Source organism: Ambystoma mexicanum, chromosome 3p (genome assembly GCF_040938575.1).
Source record: "Ambystoma mexicanum isolate Mex_15411 chromosome 3p, UKY_AmexF1_1, whole genome shotgun sequence".
NCBI classification, from domain to species: domain Eukaryota; kingdom Metazoa; phylum Chordata; class Amphibia; order Caudata; family Ambystomatidae; genus Ambystoma; species Ambystoma mexicanum.
In genome coordinates this window covers 816,899,564-816,916,110 of record NC_090925.1, presented here as the reverse complement: position 1 = coordinate 816,916,110, position 16,547 = coordinate 816,899,564, and the positions used below count along the sequence as shown (strand labels likewise).

General features: G+C 47.2%; 1 protein-coding gene across 1 annotated transcript in view; it reads left to right on the top strand.

The window, feature by feature from the left end:
* Window positions 1-16,547, top strand: part of LOC138580933 (zinc-binding protein A33-like) — a 203,847-nt gene that overhangs the window by 75,209 nt on the left and 112,091 nt on the right. Inside the window, exons 2-3 of the mRNA XM_069651865.1 lie at window positions 4,027-4,122; window positions 5,572-5,808. Coding sequence (XP_069507966.1) covers window positions 4,027-4,122; window positions 5,572-5,808 — 333 coding nt within the window. The remainder of the gene's footprint in view (window positions 1-4,026; window positions 4,123-5,571; window positions 5,809-16,547) is intronic.

Below are 16,547 nucleotides of genomic sequence, written 5' to 3'. Positions count from 1 at the left end.
TAAAACTCAATAAAATCAAATTTAAAAATAAAATAAAAATAAGTGTTCTGCATCCGGGACACATATTTACAAAGGTCTACAAGTAGCTAAGAATCTGGTCCCCCTTGGGACAGATGAGACTTACCGTGTTGCATAGGAGTTGCACGGGAAGTTTGAAATGCTGACATGATGATCGCCATGTGTGCGTTGTACTGTGGCAAGGGGGCAAGTTTTCACCTGTGAGAAATATACACACGATGGTCACTGCCGGAATCTTTTATGTGTCTCATTTAGCATAAAAACATATGTTGGTATTCCAAACGTTTCTTACCCTGTGTTCATCGAGGACGAATGCTTTTAATATCTGTTTCCGTGAAATTCGAGGGTGGCTTGATGCACCCGCTTCCCTGTAGAGAGAAAGGACGGAATCACTGTGCTGGATTGGCATCTGATGCCATCATCACGTGCACGCATAGTGTCTTACCTATAAAATCTCGTGCTGGTGGGCAGCGTGGGTCCTCTTAATGGGATGTATCCCCGAGTGTGTGCTGGTCTGATGTAAATGGCAGCGCATTAGTTGTCATGGCAACCGCTTCTGATATTGGTGCGCTCGCCCGAACAAAGGTGAACCGAGTCAGTGCTAGGTTTCACTACTGTGACAAGACCACACAGACCAAGAAGAATACAAACCCACGACTACACACTCAACCCGAGAAGATGGAGTAATGAGGCTCAAGCCTCGGTATCCAAAAAATCACTGCTGATGGATAAAAATCTATCAGCAAGAAGAAGAACAAGCGCCGCTAGGTTTCACTGCAATGCCGAAGAAATTGAATGCCGGATCTTTTCCATGTAAATCATTTCAAATCAGCTGGTCCTGGCTCTCTAATCATACCTCTGTGTTCACTCGAATGCGCTGTGTGGCTGCGCGGAGCAAGTCGGGCAGTGTCTTTTGCGTTGTTTCTGTGTTACCAAGGCGTATGTGTCATGTCTACCAAATGAAGGGCACACATGCCCATTCGCCCCCATATAAGGGGCTCCTTGAAGGGATCCAGGACCATTCATGGAGCCCGGTGGGTGCTGTCCTGGCGCCTCTGGGGCGGCAGGCTCATGAGAAGGGTCCAACCATGTGGAGTAGCATGTCTGGCCTGTTATCAGGCCAGACCTGCACATGCCTTGTACATTAGGTGTGGCAGAACCTGCCCAGCACCTTCTATCGGGTGTGGCAGGGCGTGTCCAATGTGCGGGGCTAAACAGCCCAAAGCTATTCAAACCTCACCCATACACGGATCGGGGCTTCATGTTACTTTGCTTTACAGCAACGTGACGCTCACCGTGATCCTCGCCCACTAGAGAACCTGATGAGCAGCAACTTACCTTCTGACACGGAGCCAAACTCTTCTGCAAGAACAAAGAACCTGGAAAGCAGCAAATACTCACCATTGGAATAGACATCTCGCCGCGACCGCTACGCTGCAAAGAGAAGAAGGGAGAAAAGTTAGCACATCGAAGACATGGGCTGCGCGCAAACCACTTGCGCACTCGCGTGCAGCTCTACATACCTGTACTCGTGTCTTCTGCATATCGTGACGCCATCATCTGCCTACTGTGGTGTCACTCCTCTTCACTGGGCCGTCCCCCTGCATACTGCACAGTGATTTTGAAGTCGCAGCAACACCTGGGGAAGGAAAGAAAGACAAAATTAACCTACGGACAATAGTCAATCACAACGAACAACACGAAGGAAGGTTAGGAGGATAAAAGTACAAGGACAATCACCGAAACTGCTAAAGGAGAGAAGCAGAAACCGACAGGACTAAGCCACAGCTGACCTGGGCAGTCATCATCAATGACCAGTGAGGTAACGGGTCCAACGAAGAATTGCGCCCCTGCATGAACAGCAGGACGGACAGTTCATCTTTACGAAATATCAGGGAGCCATCCGGCCCAACCATCCATAAAGGGATATGAACTGGTGGGGGCAGGAGAGGGCGTCACATGCCTAGATTTACCTACAACTCATCATCCTTTCCCTATTTAATAGGAACAGTCCCCGGGAGGTTATCCAGAGCTACCGGGGCAGAGAAACAGGGAATCTGAAGAAGACCGTCCATCTGAGCGAAGAGGCCCAGCGCCCAACGCCCCCGCAGAGATAAGGTGAGTGTAACAGTATGTTGCCATGGCAACCCACTGTGTGACCTCGATTGTCACAGAAAAACGGGTCCGCCATCTTGAAAAGGCACCGCTGAATGCTATGACTGATGGAATTTCTCAAAAAGGCTGTGCCTCATGGCTTGCATCAGTTGCATACTCCAGTATTAAATATTGGAAAAATATGCCAATGAATGAACTCTGTGACATAGTTAATTGTGCCACACTGATCGGGCGGCGTCTTTTTCCTTTTGTTTGTGTGTTGTCAATGCAACCCACTGTGCGGCCTCGATCGACAAGGAAAAAACTGGTCCGCCATCTTGGAAAAGCATCACTTAGATGCTATGACCGATGACTGATGAAGATTCCCAAATGTACTATAGATGGGTCGTGCCTCATGGCTTGTATCGGTTACATATTACAGAACTATTTATATTGGAAAAATTCCCAAAAAGAATGTCAATAAATGAACAGTTAAATATGCCGCACTCACATTAATGCTTTGTACCGGATGGTTCACGGATGGAGGACCGGCCAATGAAACAGTGGGGGGGTGTATGATGTATGTATATTCAATGTGAGCATTCTAGAAGACACTAGACTTCTAGAACTCTATATGACAATGCATAACACATATATACCACCAGTGAGAAGGAGGTTTGGGCCAGTGTTTCAAAGAACCCCCATACTGGTAGATGATGGTGGCTATGTATAGTAAGGCCTACTAAAATGTGTATATGGATGTTGTGATTAACAACCTTGGAGATCTTAAAGGGCCACCCAAAATGGCACCCAGTGGCACCACTAACACAGGTGTTATAGTTCATATGTTCAACAAGCCATTCCACTCAATGGCTACACTGAGGCCATGGCGTACGCTATCCAGTCTATAAAGCCTTCTCTGTTCAAGACACCTCAGCGTTTCTCCGGAAGACCTCCTCTTAAGTTTTGACTAACCATTTGTAACACAAACCAAACAATGTCCTTATCTGTGTGTTTCAAACGTTTGTAGTGATCTACCAATGGTTTGTCAGGACCGGTGTTCTAAAATCCTTTGTTTGCCCGGCCTGATGGTTTTTCCAATGTAAAGGAGATTGCATTGACATTGGGTTATGCACACCATTTTACTGTTACTGTTTGTATGTTCCAATGGATATTTCCATGATCAAATGCAAGTTTTTTGTCCGTGAATTGACATGCAAAACATTTGCTACATTTGTGATGTCCCTTCACTGGTGGGAGGTTCCATGTTCTCTCCAAAGTGGGTTGTGGTCTGGTTTCCCTATATGTGTGCACCAGATGTTCTCTCAAGTTCCTGTTTTTTTTTTATGAAAACAACGTTTTTTTCCCTGAGGGACATGTCAGTTTCCCCGTAACAAATGAGCAAAAGCCCACTGGAAAAAGTCAGGATAGGATAGCCAAATAAAAGCAAAAAGTTTGGGGGGGCCATAATATGGAGGGGAAAATTGCATTCCGATAAATCCTTCCACTTGCAACTTAGTGATATAGTGTGCTATGGGTGTATGGTGAACTGAGGGGGCGTGTGACCTTTTATGTCTGGCTATTAGCTTGACATTTTTATCCCTGTATATTGTGACGAGGTTACCTGCAGTTATGCAACCATGCCGAGGGACCCAAAAGCTCTGCGGGCTAGGAGGAGCCACCAACGTAGTGATGTAAACCCTGGAGGTGGCTACAATTTACAAACGAGGATGATTAGTTTGCATAAACTCTTCTGGAATCTGTAGGCAAAGTGGGATATCGTGATGAGAGAAGACGTCCCTGCCAGGATCAGTATCTTATGCAATCTTTGCTCAAGCACTAGTGTAGCACTTTATGAATCAATCGCAATCTATTTTAATTTTCTTCAATATAAAAGTTATCTTTTCATTGCAGGCTCGGATTCAGAAGGGACTGGGAGCCCTTCGTCAGAAATTGCAGGAGTTGCAGAAGTGCCGGAGGGACCAGGAGGGGGAAATGGAGAATGTGGAGGTAAAACCTGTAACTAAGACCTGCATGGCAACGGTTCAAGGTCATTTGGTCGAATATAAATGGTCGACAGGACAAATGGTCGACACCAAAATGTCGACAGGTCAAATGGTCGAATTTTTTTTTTTTTGTTCTTTCACATTTTTTTTTTTTTTTTGGGGGGGTCCCCTCCAACCCCCTTTTCTTTGCTAAAAAACCCTTTTTTTTCCCTAAACGAAAACCTAAAAAATATATATATAAATAAAAAAAATCGACCATTTGACCTGTCGACCACATTGTGTCGACCATTTGTCTGTCGACCATTTGACTAGACACCCATGGCAACGCTAGGCGGTGCAACCTGTTATTGAGGGAGGAGCTTCTGCCACTAATCTCAACATTTGGGAACTCATGACGGCAATTACGCAATGGAAAGGGGGAGAATTTGTATTTGTTCATGGTGGTGAATGGAATGAGAATGCCGGAGATTGAAAAACGAAGTAGAGAAATCTCAATGTTTTTGGCTAAAGTAATTGTGAGTCATCCACCTAAGTAGGGATGGTGAGATAGCTCAATGGGCCTGCTTGCCTGAGTAACTGTAGAATTGAGGCATTTATGCATTGTTTCCCCCAAGACCTTTGTAGCATGAACATTGGGCATCAAACCATTTGTACCCCTGGAGCTGTAGCGAGCATGTTCTGTTTTGTGGCACTTGCCTCTGGATTGTGGAAGCGTGGTTATTATGCCATGTATTCCTTATTACCCAAAAAGGAGCATCATTGTGCCTTATCTACAACTGGAGCTTCAGAAGAGAGGAGTATGCTGGTCTTTCTTATAAAAGGAACAGTTAGGAAGCATTAAGGTATAGCTTGCCTCAAGTGGTATGGCAGACATGTATTAAGAATCACTGCATTGATGCTAAGTGTTTAGGCTATGCTTACCGCTGGAGATGCTGTGGATGAGCCTCATGAGCTGTATATAAAGGATACCTATTTTCTTTTCTTCCACGTCTACAAGCAGATGAGCATGTTGTGCCTAATCCTGCTAAGCCCGATGGCATGGAATGTGAAGGAACTGACAGATCCATGGACCTTGGATCACATATGTCCTGTAGGCACTGGCCGTTCCACCGTTGACCAGTCCAGACCCTTGTACTGGCACAGTGGTAGCCAGGTTGATTAATATATCGGCTGCATAGTTATGTGTGCAGACTGAAAGTGATTGGTTCAAAGCCTGGTAAGATAGCTTTGTGGGTTAATGTGCCTGATACAGGAAGTTGTGTGTTAACATGGGTGACTCAACTCTTCATTAGTGTCAGGTTGATTAAATTAGAGCTATACTGTTGGGACAGTGATACCCTTACTAACATCTAAAAATGCTTCAGTTCTTTTGTGTGTACTAAATAAATAGTGTTTGATGTTACAGATGAACTCCATTCTCAAATGTTTTTTTGACTCCAACATGTTTTTTAAGGGTATTGCATCCCTCTATTACCACTACATCTCGTCTGAGTTCACCCACATGCGGCAGCTCCTGGAAGAGAAGGAAAAGAAACTCAAGAATAAACTGAAGGAGGAGCAGGACGCTGCACTAGCCGATATGGAAGCCAACCGCAACCGACTAACAGAGGAGCTGCAGGCCAGCCAGGCAACCATTGCTGAATTAGAGAGCCAGATGTTGTTGCAGGTTGATCCAGTTGCCTTCCTACAGGTCAGTGGGCTCTGCCTTCAACATTATCTCAAACTCCATTTGGATTATCGAAATTATTTGAGAGGAGGTAAATGAAATGAATATTACTACAGTGATGAGCAAACTCCCATCGTACTTCCTCTGCACTCTTTGCTACCGTAGGATGGACTATTTTCATGTGGGGCGTTTAATGCAAATTCATTCCCCATTCTATTATGGGCGTTCTCTCTGCAATGTAGAGGAATTGCTTTTTCCTTCTAGCTTTGTTGCAATATATCATCCAGGGAACCCTCTTCCACCTTGTGCACCCATTGTTCTTAACAGAGTTAGTTCTCCCAAAGTATATTGCAAGACGGGTTTTGATTAAATGTTCCCAGTGGTAGTAGCTGCCAACCAATACCCAAGAGGACACCAGATAGTGTGACAGTCAGGGGACTGACTCTGCCCGAGGGCACAGAGGAGTCTCTGCAACCCGGGAAAGCCAGCAGTCTTTCTATTCTAGAGGCGACTAAGGGGGAAATTGCAAAGCCCCCATCCACATCAAATACCTCTTTCCAGGATTGACCAGTCATCCTCTACAGATGAGAACACGTAACCCTACTCCCAAGGTCCTGCACACCAACTTCATATGAGGCCAAAAAGGGAATTTCACACGAAGAGGGGAAGACATGGGCCTCCAAGAGACATTAGGTTCAGGCGCTATTTCAGAATTCCAGTATCAGGCACACAGGTCACATACAGAATGCCACAACTGAGGTGCCACTATATTGTTCACCAGTTTTTATGGCAAAAAGAAAATAAGAGTTTAGGTTTAAGTGGGCTACTTGGTGGGGTTCTTGCAACAAAATACAAACTAGTCACATTTCTCTTGGACAGTGGTCCTCAGTCTTTCACTCTCTCTCTCTGAAGCTCTGCCTTCCTGGTGGGAAAAGAGTCACACATAGACTTTTGCCTGACACCTCTTTCTTGGCCTAATGTGATGACTTTCTCGAAGCTTGTGAATTTTGGCAGGATGCTGCACTTGCCTTCTTCAGCTCTACCAAAACCTTGCAACCCTTTTGCTTTGGGTCCTTTGAATGTAGGCAGACGCCAGACTCTTTAGATTGTTTGGGTTGTTAAGCTTAACACCTTGTTGATGACCGTGGATTCCCCACTTTAGAACTCACTCCTTTAGATAAGAGTGGTAGATGGGAGAGGGGTTCCACAGATCTATTCTGTTCTATTTCCTTCCACCTGTTTCAACCTGGATCATTTGGCCGCTCCATTATATGGCTAATATGGGATGCAAGCAAGTATCGTTGTAAGCTTAGAACTCACAGACCCTCATGTAAAGTAGAATGCTGGAGGATTTTACAGGGAACTCCTAAGTAGTTTCCTTGCCCATATGAATTTGTAGATTCCTCTACATAGTTGTTTAATGACTTTGGTTGGAATACGTATTGGCTGGGCCGGAACACACAATTATTTTAGCAAAAGGGTCATTTTAATTACAGCTATGTGCCCTAACCATGATATTTCTCGGTCACACAGAGCTCAGAGAGAGCACATTCACTCACTCTGCCGATCAGCCATGCTCCCACCGTCCCCTTCCCATTCACTCTCATTCACCTCCTACTCTCCATCTTCCCACCTTCCACATAAATTAGCACACCCAAGTACCACTTTATCCCAGCAAATAATACCTCACCTTTCAGACGCCTTCACAATCCTCCTTCAGGCTCCTCTGCACAGTCCTCCCTCTTCTTGATGTTTTTTTCCCCTTCTCTTCCATTGAACTCACCATAAATAACCCACACGTTTCCTGTTGGCTATGCCTCTTTTTATCCTCTCTTTCCCCCTCCATTGTTTCTCTGCCTCAGCTGGTTCCCGGGACCAACCGCTGGCTTCTACAAGCACATATAACATGCGTTCAGCCCTACACCCTCTTCATATGCAGGTCCACCGGCATTTGGAAATAGCGTCCTGCTCAATGATGACTATTTCTAGAGTTCATGCCATGTTTGAACTGAGTGTCCAGATTGCCGGTTTGATACACAACCCATTCTGCGGTCCTGCTGAAAATATAATCATGGTTGCAGTCCATGTCAGGCGGGTCATCTGGATTGCCGGTTGGGCGTGCAGACTGTTCCATGGTCCCATATTTATTATGGTCAAAGGTGGAGAGAATTATTCCAAGAATAGGATTTGGTACTAGCTAATGGGAACATCCACGCAGGGCAAACATGGAAGAATAGCACAAGTGCGTCAACAATAGATTATGTGTTGGGGTGCTATTGTGCGCCGTGGAAAATGGCCGCCTGACCTGTGAGCTCTGTAGCCTACAAACTCCTGCCTGAATAATCCTGCGGACCTCCTCTGCAGTGAGCGACTTCGCCCACAGATAAATGGACCGGAGAGATCCGTGAACAGCTGAAGCGACTTTAAGCCCGAAACGCGTTTTAGAGCCAGTAAAAATTGCTTCTGGATAAACCGGCTGGCGTACTGCGCGCCAAATCCTGTTTCTCCACGAACGGCCCAGAGCTCCGCCTTCTGCGATCTCTCCAAAGCCTCTCACACCTTTCGGAGCTGGCTGTGACTCCCGCAGGGGGAGACATCCGCACAAGTGACCAACTCCGCATGGATGGCCAGCGACCTCCGCCACAGGTTGCAGCGGGCATCGGTGAACCGTTTTTGCGGACCGCGCACATACTGGCCCGCTCCCCGGCAACAACCTGACTCCCTCACGGCAGACCGCGGAGGGCCCTCCGGCACTGCTTCCTGCCTGGCCCCACACCGGACAATCCAATCGGCTGTAAACACGGGGCTGCAACGAACATGAGGTACATGGGTAGGGGGGCCAAACCGGGGTGTGCCTGAGCGGATTCACATGGCCAGTAGCTACTTCTAAGACCGCTCGACCCCCGTCTCTCGGATCCCCACCCGGGAACGGCCATAAACCCCCCACCTCTACCGTACAGAACACCACAGCAGACCCCTCCTTCCCCCTGGGGGCTACTCCTCACACAGAGCAACAGCGTGTGGACCCCCCCGGCATCGATACATCAGTAATATAACGTGCTGGCCGTGCAAGACACAAATCAAAATGCACATCTAAGCGCAATACCGCCTGAGATATGTATATGAGCGCCACTATACCCGAAGGGGCAGACTAGGCCCCCTGGCCCATCATTAAACAGCGCGCAGCTGCAACAGCCTTATAGGTGGACAACAGCAGAGGGACACGGCCACTCGAGACTCCAAGTACCACCTATATCACAGCTTCCCCCAGCTAATGCGACTCCTACCCACGTGCCAAGCCACTTTCCCCTTGAACTACAGGGAGGTGCACGCTTCCACTCATCACACCCCACGACACACACCTTTCACAGGTGCACGGCCCCAACACATCAGGGCACCTGATATCCAAGCAACGCTGTGCACCCAGGCCCTGATATCCCACGACGACTGGGGGAACAAAGAACAAGAAAAAGGGCCGGATGTACGCATTTGCTAACACCACCAATACGGAACATGATGTAGCCCAACCACTTCCCCCAGTGGGCCCCAGAGCAGAACCACCTGAGCAATGCATGGCTCCCTATATGGCGGCAATGGAAAAGGGGTTCACCGCCATCAATAATAAGCTTGATGATATAGTAGATAGCATAGCGTCCATACGAGCCGACATACGGAAGGTAAACACCAGAGTCTCTGAGGCAGAGGAAAGGGTGAGCACCCTGGAAGACACAACCACTTCACAAGGCAAAGCTATCGAGGACATACACAAAGACGTCAGAGCCCTTCGGGCCAAATGCGAGGACCTTGAATCCTGATCACGGCACAACAACATACGGGTGGTCGGGATTGCAGAAGCCAAACTCAACGTTTCAATGGAACAATTCCTTGAAGGAGTCCTCTGCACGCTATTCCCAGACACCAAATTCTCAAGCCAATTCCTTGTTGAAAGATCCCACAGAGCACTGGCTCCCCCTCCGAAACCTGGCGCCCCAGCCCGAACTATCATAGCACGCTTGCTTAACTATCGAGACCGAGACATAATCCCGAGACTGGCACGAGAAAAGGCTTCCCTGACACAAGATTCCAAGCAAATTTGCATATATCCGGACTTCTCAACAGGGGTACAGTCAGCTAGACGCTCCTTTGACCATGTGAAGAGATTACCAAGGGAAAGAAAGATTGTCTATGCCATGCTGTTTCCTGCTAAACTTCGCATCCAACACTCTGACAGAACCCAGTTCTTTGAAACCCCTGGAAGACGCTCTGGCATACATCGAAACGAATATTCCCCCCACCACTGGAGATACTTGAACAAGTCCATTCACAACCAACACTCAGATGGTCAGACAAGCTCCCACATTTAGTCCCAGTACAGAGATGGCACCGTATGGGCCCAAACATCCTTAGAGGCTACTACACCAGGCGCAGAAACGGACCGCACTGCCTCCATTTTTGCAAAATTGCAGTTGATAAGTTGGGATACATCGCCCGATTGGGGGGATGGCGAGGGTGGGGGGAGAACTCACAGCAGGCCTGTTGCCTGTGAAGGGGAAGACTTACTACGGCAAAAGGCCTGTTGCCTTACACCAGAAACGGGAAAACCACAAAAAGGAAAAGAACCACGTTGGGGAAAAGGTTTTACAGTTAATGGTTGCTGTTGTTATAATAAGAAAAACCTGGCATCTACACAGAATGAGGAAGAACATTACAACACCAAAGACGCAATGTCCTTGCTAAATAGTTCCATAAATGGCATCAAAGCAAGTAACTAAAAGTACTAGACTCCTCTCCTGGAATGTCAGGGGGTTACTCCACCCAATCAAGGCCATAAAAATCCTAGCATACGCACAAGACTTACACCACTGAACAATCGCTGACTCATTTGGCCGCCCCTGGGGTTCACAAGTATTCACTACTAACTACTTGTCTCAGTCGAGGGGGGTACTGACGCTGGTCCATCGCAGACTTGGGTTCCTGGTGACTAAAACCAAAGTGGACACAGATGGCAGATTTGTAATATAATGGTGCACGCTACAAGCACAAGACATAATTATAGTCAATACATACAGACCTAATATTGACACACCAGAATTCTATCACCGGATCATTACACTAATAACACCAACAGGGGAGGCGAAAGTGATATGGGGGGAGATTTTAACACCATCCTAGACCCTTCACTTGACAGAACATCCACAGCTCAACGGACGGAAGCCAAGGCAGCACTCACCATTAAACAAGCCATGATCTTACTCCCACTCGCCGATGCATGGAGGGAACTACACCCCTTACCAGAGACTGCACATTTCACTCATATGTCCATGGGTCGAGCTCCAGAATCGACTACTGGCTCTGCTCCACCGACTGTATCCCAGACTTGAGTGAATGCACTATACTACCCAGAACCCTTTCAGACCTCTCCCCGGTAGTATTGGATATCCAGATAGGGACACCCGTGCCGGACCACCGCCTATGGAGAATGCCACGGATCTCCTGCGAGATGATTCGCTTCTGGAACCACTCCGGATTGAGGTCTCTGAATTCTTTGAATGCAACCAAGACTCAGTGAACTCACACAACACGGTTTGGGAATCCTTCAAAGTGTGGCTGAGAGAACACCTGATATCCAAGGTCCACGGTACAATGCGAGGAATACGTACCCAATTAACCATGGCCGAGGATCATATTAAAGAGGCAGAAGAAGCATACACGAAATCACCAGGGCCAAGAACTCTGACCCCGCTACACAACACCCTGGCCGAATTTACGACACTGGCAGAACGGGAGGTCTGGTACGTGACACAACCAATCAAAGCTAGAAAATATGGAGAAGGCAATAAATCCGGCAAGATGCTGACCAATCTAATCAAGTCATAACAGGGCCACCGACAGATTACCAGTATCACTGATGAGCAGGGCAGAACACACGTAGACCACCTGAAGGTGAATGAGGTTTTCCTGAGCTTCTACTCCAAGCTCTACACGAATACGAACCAGGTGACAACAGAAGAGTTACAAGAATATCTGGACTCCTTTCCACTCCCCTCACTTACCCCAGAGGAAAAAATTGCCATATACCTTCCCCTGAGCCTAGAAGACTTGAAACAAGCAATCAAAGACCTCAAGGTGGGCAGGGCACTAGGTTCGGATGGTCTACCTGCAGACCTCTACAAAATCCTCATCGAAGAACTTGCCCCACGGCTTCTGGAAGTATGGGAAGAATCCCTGGAGAGGGGAATACTGCCATCATCAATGAGAGAAGCTATTATCGCAGTCTTTTTGAAACCGCTCAAACCCCCTCACTCTCCCTCCTCGTATAGACCGTCGACACGAAAATCTTCGCAAAAGCCATAGCCAATAAATTGAACCCGTATATGCCCAAACTTGTGCACCCGGATCAATCGGGCTTTATACCAGGCCGCACCACCGCCCTGGACCTCAGACGCTTCTTCGACCATTACCTCCCAGTTGGATCATCGGGCAAAGACGGTAGCAATCACTTTAGACGCAGAGAAAGCGTTTGACTCCATCTCATGGAAGTTCATGTATGCAATACTAGAAAAGATGGGATTCGCCCCAGGATTCCTCCAACTCATAAGACTGCTGTACCGTAATCCTGTTGCCAGAGTACAGACCAATAAGACACTGTCATCCAGCTTCGATTTACAGAGAGGCACCAGGCAAGGCTGCCCACTCTCTCCTCAAATTTTTGCACTAACAATAGAAGGAATGGCAGCATACCTACGATGCAGACACGCCTGGAGAGGGCTTCGTATCATGGGATCCCCTCAGTTCATCTCTCTCTACGCGGATGATACGATGCTATACATCAAAGACCCAGATGCTCACTTACCACCTGTGCTGCGGGACATAGCTGAATTCACAAAACGCTCAGGATACAAAATCAACCAGGTCAAGTGTGAAATAATAACTCTGACCAACTCCACAATCCAAACTGCAGCCAAGAATGGCCTTGGTTGGTCCCCCACCACAGCACGATACCTAGACATAATGGCACCAGACAAGCAAACTTTGTACGGAAATAATTATGCTCCATACTTGACACAACTGGAATACAAACTCAACGCATGGGTTAAGTTTCCACTATCCTTGTACGGGCGTATATCCCTATTGAAAATGCTGGTGGTACCTAAAATACTATACCTCTTCAGCGGCATCCCGATCTGGCCAGGTGGAAAATTCTTCGACACACTACAGAAGCTGTCCTCTGGATTTGTCTGGGGAGGGCGCACAGCTGGCCAAACTATGCAAAAGCTATGATACCGGTGGTCTAGCAGCCCCAGGCTTTCTTCTATACTACTACTCTGCGCAGGCACACTTTGCTAAATACTGGAACAATACTGCAGAACAATTTGCACAAATACACGCGGAAGAGTTTGCAGCATCTGCCCTGAACCTTAAGTGCATGACATTCGCCAAGGTAGCAGAGGAAAGGATTCTGGCGGATCCGATTTCATCGACAGTGCAGGCATGGACACAGATCCTCAAGAGAATGGGATGTGACATGCCATACTGGCGACACCTAACCCTATGGCACTATCCTGAACTTGAACCTACCATGGACCGAACAATACAAATGAAATGGGATCCGGAAAAACAGGCCAGGGTCGGGGACCTCTTCCCTGAGGGTCGATTTCTTACGCTATACAGAACAGTACAGAGCAACACCCCATCCAAGAATGAGATGAAAACCAAATGGGAGAGAGATCTGAACATCGAGATCGACGAGCAACACTGGACGAACTACTGTAGATATACTAAATCTATCTTCCAATGCGCCAACTTCAGACTTACAGTTCAAAATTTGAAACCACCTACATATCACCCCTAGCCAAATCTCCAAGTTTGATCCCTCTAAGCAAATGACATGCCCCAAATGCAGTACAACGACCTCAAACGCGATCCATATGTACTGAGAGTGCCCACCAATTAAGCAATTCTGGGAAGAAGTAGCAGAAACTATGAACGATATATTAAATACAAATATCCCGGCCACGCCGCTGAAATACTTACTGGGGGACATTGGGAAAGCATCTGTCAAGACCCGTAGACTAATTGCAGTGAGGGGAGCGGTGGCTAAGCGGAACATTCTCAGGAGATGGAAATCCAAAACCCCTCCCACACACGAAGGCTCGCTCCGAGACCTGATAAACACACATGAATGTGAATAGACCTATATAAGAGGTATCCAAACCACTTCTAGACCCAAGGACATATGGGGCCCCATCAGGACATACCTACAGAACGCGGAAGAGATATAAGAAGAAAGAAGAAACCGAGTCAATGTCTAATTAACCCTTAATGTCCTGTCTCACTCCTCCCCTTGCGCCCCCCATACCCTATGCCTAACTAACCATAATCAAACCTATACCCACACCATTCCCAATAGACGTACGTTCTTGGTGATAATGTGATGATCTCTGTGATGTAACTTGCTATGCCAGTATTAAATAAAGTTTAAAAGAAAGAAAATTATGTGGATCTCTCCCGTGCCATGTGGAAGGTGTGCACATTCTTTAGGGTAGTAGAGACACAGCTAAGTGACCATAATATGCTAATTGCGACATTGGCACTGGGATCTAAATTACATCAATCAATAAAACATTCAGATATGGCAGTAAACCCACGCGGAAATCCTATAATGAAGTTTAGAGGTGATAGTTGCAGACTTAGTAGCAAATTGAAAAACCTTATATCCACTGCCTCCAATGGTCAATCGGAGAGAATCTGTAATGCTCAAACATTTAGGGAGTTTTTATGGGGTAGTGTCAATAATCACATTAAGACCTGGAAATTATGGCACAAGTGTTAGTACAAAGCCATCCACGCCTGTCAGGAAGACCCCCAAGATGGCTGCCATGAATGGACAAATAGATAAGTGCAAGATGCACTTCAGTGCGACGCAAAGTGACGTTGCCGCCTTTACTTCAACGCCGGATTCCAGCAGGGGCTGCGTCGCTACTCAGCATTGGTGCTTCTTAGTTCGCCTACCCGTTCCCTGAATTGCTGTGAACCCAGATTGCTGTGCGGTCTAAGATCACAGAGACTTCTTCTTCCCGTTCCTGGTAACTTTCCCTGCATCCCCCGCTCTATCTCCTTGCCTGCTGGTCCTCTTATGGCTCCCTTCTTTACTTGCACCCCTCGCGATCTTCCCAGCTATTCTCTCATTTGCCTTGCTCCGCTCTTGATTCTTTCCCTTCTGGCCTCTGAGACATTCTGCTTTCCCCCTTGTGCGCCTTGCTTCTTTGCCAGAAGCATTTTGTGCCTTTCATTGTGCGGCCCTTGCCTCAAAGCTTTCTTGCAGCCTGCTCCACTGGAAATTCATTCCCACATGATGAACTCCTCGTGTTCTGCTTCCTTCTGCTGCTACTTTCTACTTGCTACCCACCTTCTGTCAAGCCTGCACATTGGTCTCTGTTGTAAATCCCCACGCTCCTCGCACTTACCCCGGCATCCTGGACATCCACTTACAATGACCAAACGTTTTTCTCTTTGCCTTTGTTCCACTCCTTATTCTGCTTCTTGCTTGGCCTTGCGCTCTTCGACACTTTTTTCCTCGCCCGCCTGGACCCTAATTCCTCCAGTTCTTTGTGCACCTCGCTCCTCGCTTTGACCTAGTACTTATTCTGGGTTACTCACGGATTACTCAACTCCACTCATCCATCACAGGTATTCCAGTACTGCTGTTATTATCGGAAAAATCTACCCTTCTTGTTCTACAAGGACTCCACTACTTTCGGGCAGACATATGGTCGGAAGATCTTCAGGGTTTTTTCCCCTTCTTATAGGGTTTTTCTCGATTCTGCATGACCTTCTGTCAACATCCAGGGGTCTGACAGAGCCGAGAATAACCCTACCTACATCTGCAGTACGTCCAACATCAGGTCAGTGCATCTCCTCAGCATATTTGTGACAGATATCTATGCCCACCAATCATAGATCAATGACAGCATTTGGCAAATGCTGTCTAAATACTGACTGCACATGTGCAAACCTTAAAGGGCGAAAATATCACCTTACGTCAAGTGATAGCTCTGCCTCAGGCACAACCAGGGCTTTTGCCGGGAGGCCAACACAGCAACCCTAAGAAGCTTAAAGAATATCTTGACGCATATACAGTGCAATTCACATTGAAAGACAGAGCCAAAGTTGGCTTTATGATTTCTAATCTGGCTGGAAGTGCACTAGCCTGGGCAACACCACTGTTCACTTCCAATAACCCTTTTATGGACTGCTAGGCTGGCTTCATAGATAGTATCAGAGCTATCTTTGGCAGGCAGGAGATTGTAGTCTCTGCTCAAGAGCAACTTCTGGATTTATGCCACGATCACTGGACATCCTCACATACATTACCCAGTTTAAACAGTACCGCCTGCCCAGACAATGCACTGCTAAGCTAAACAATTTTTCAGCGAGGACTCCATGAAGACCTCAAGGATGAAGTAGCCTGAGTAGCTTGTCCAACGTAGCATACATGATCACTCTGGTCATGCAAGTCGATTATCGACTACAGGAAAGGCTAGCGGAAAGAGGAAAAAAACAAAAACCCTCAAGCCTTTTTGGAACCCTCCAAAGCCAAACCAAACCGCACTATAGAAGAAGAGCCCATGCAGATTGCAGCCGCTCGTGGTTCCTTAACCCCCATGGAACGTAATCGCAGTCGGACTCTAGGATTGCGCATGCACTGTGGTGCAAAGGAACACATGGTTCGCGAATGCCCTCTTGCCCACCTACACCTCTGC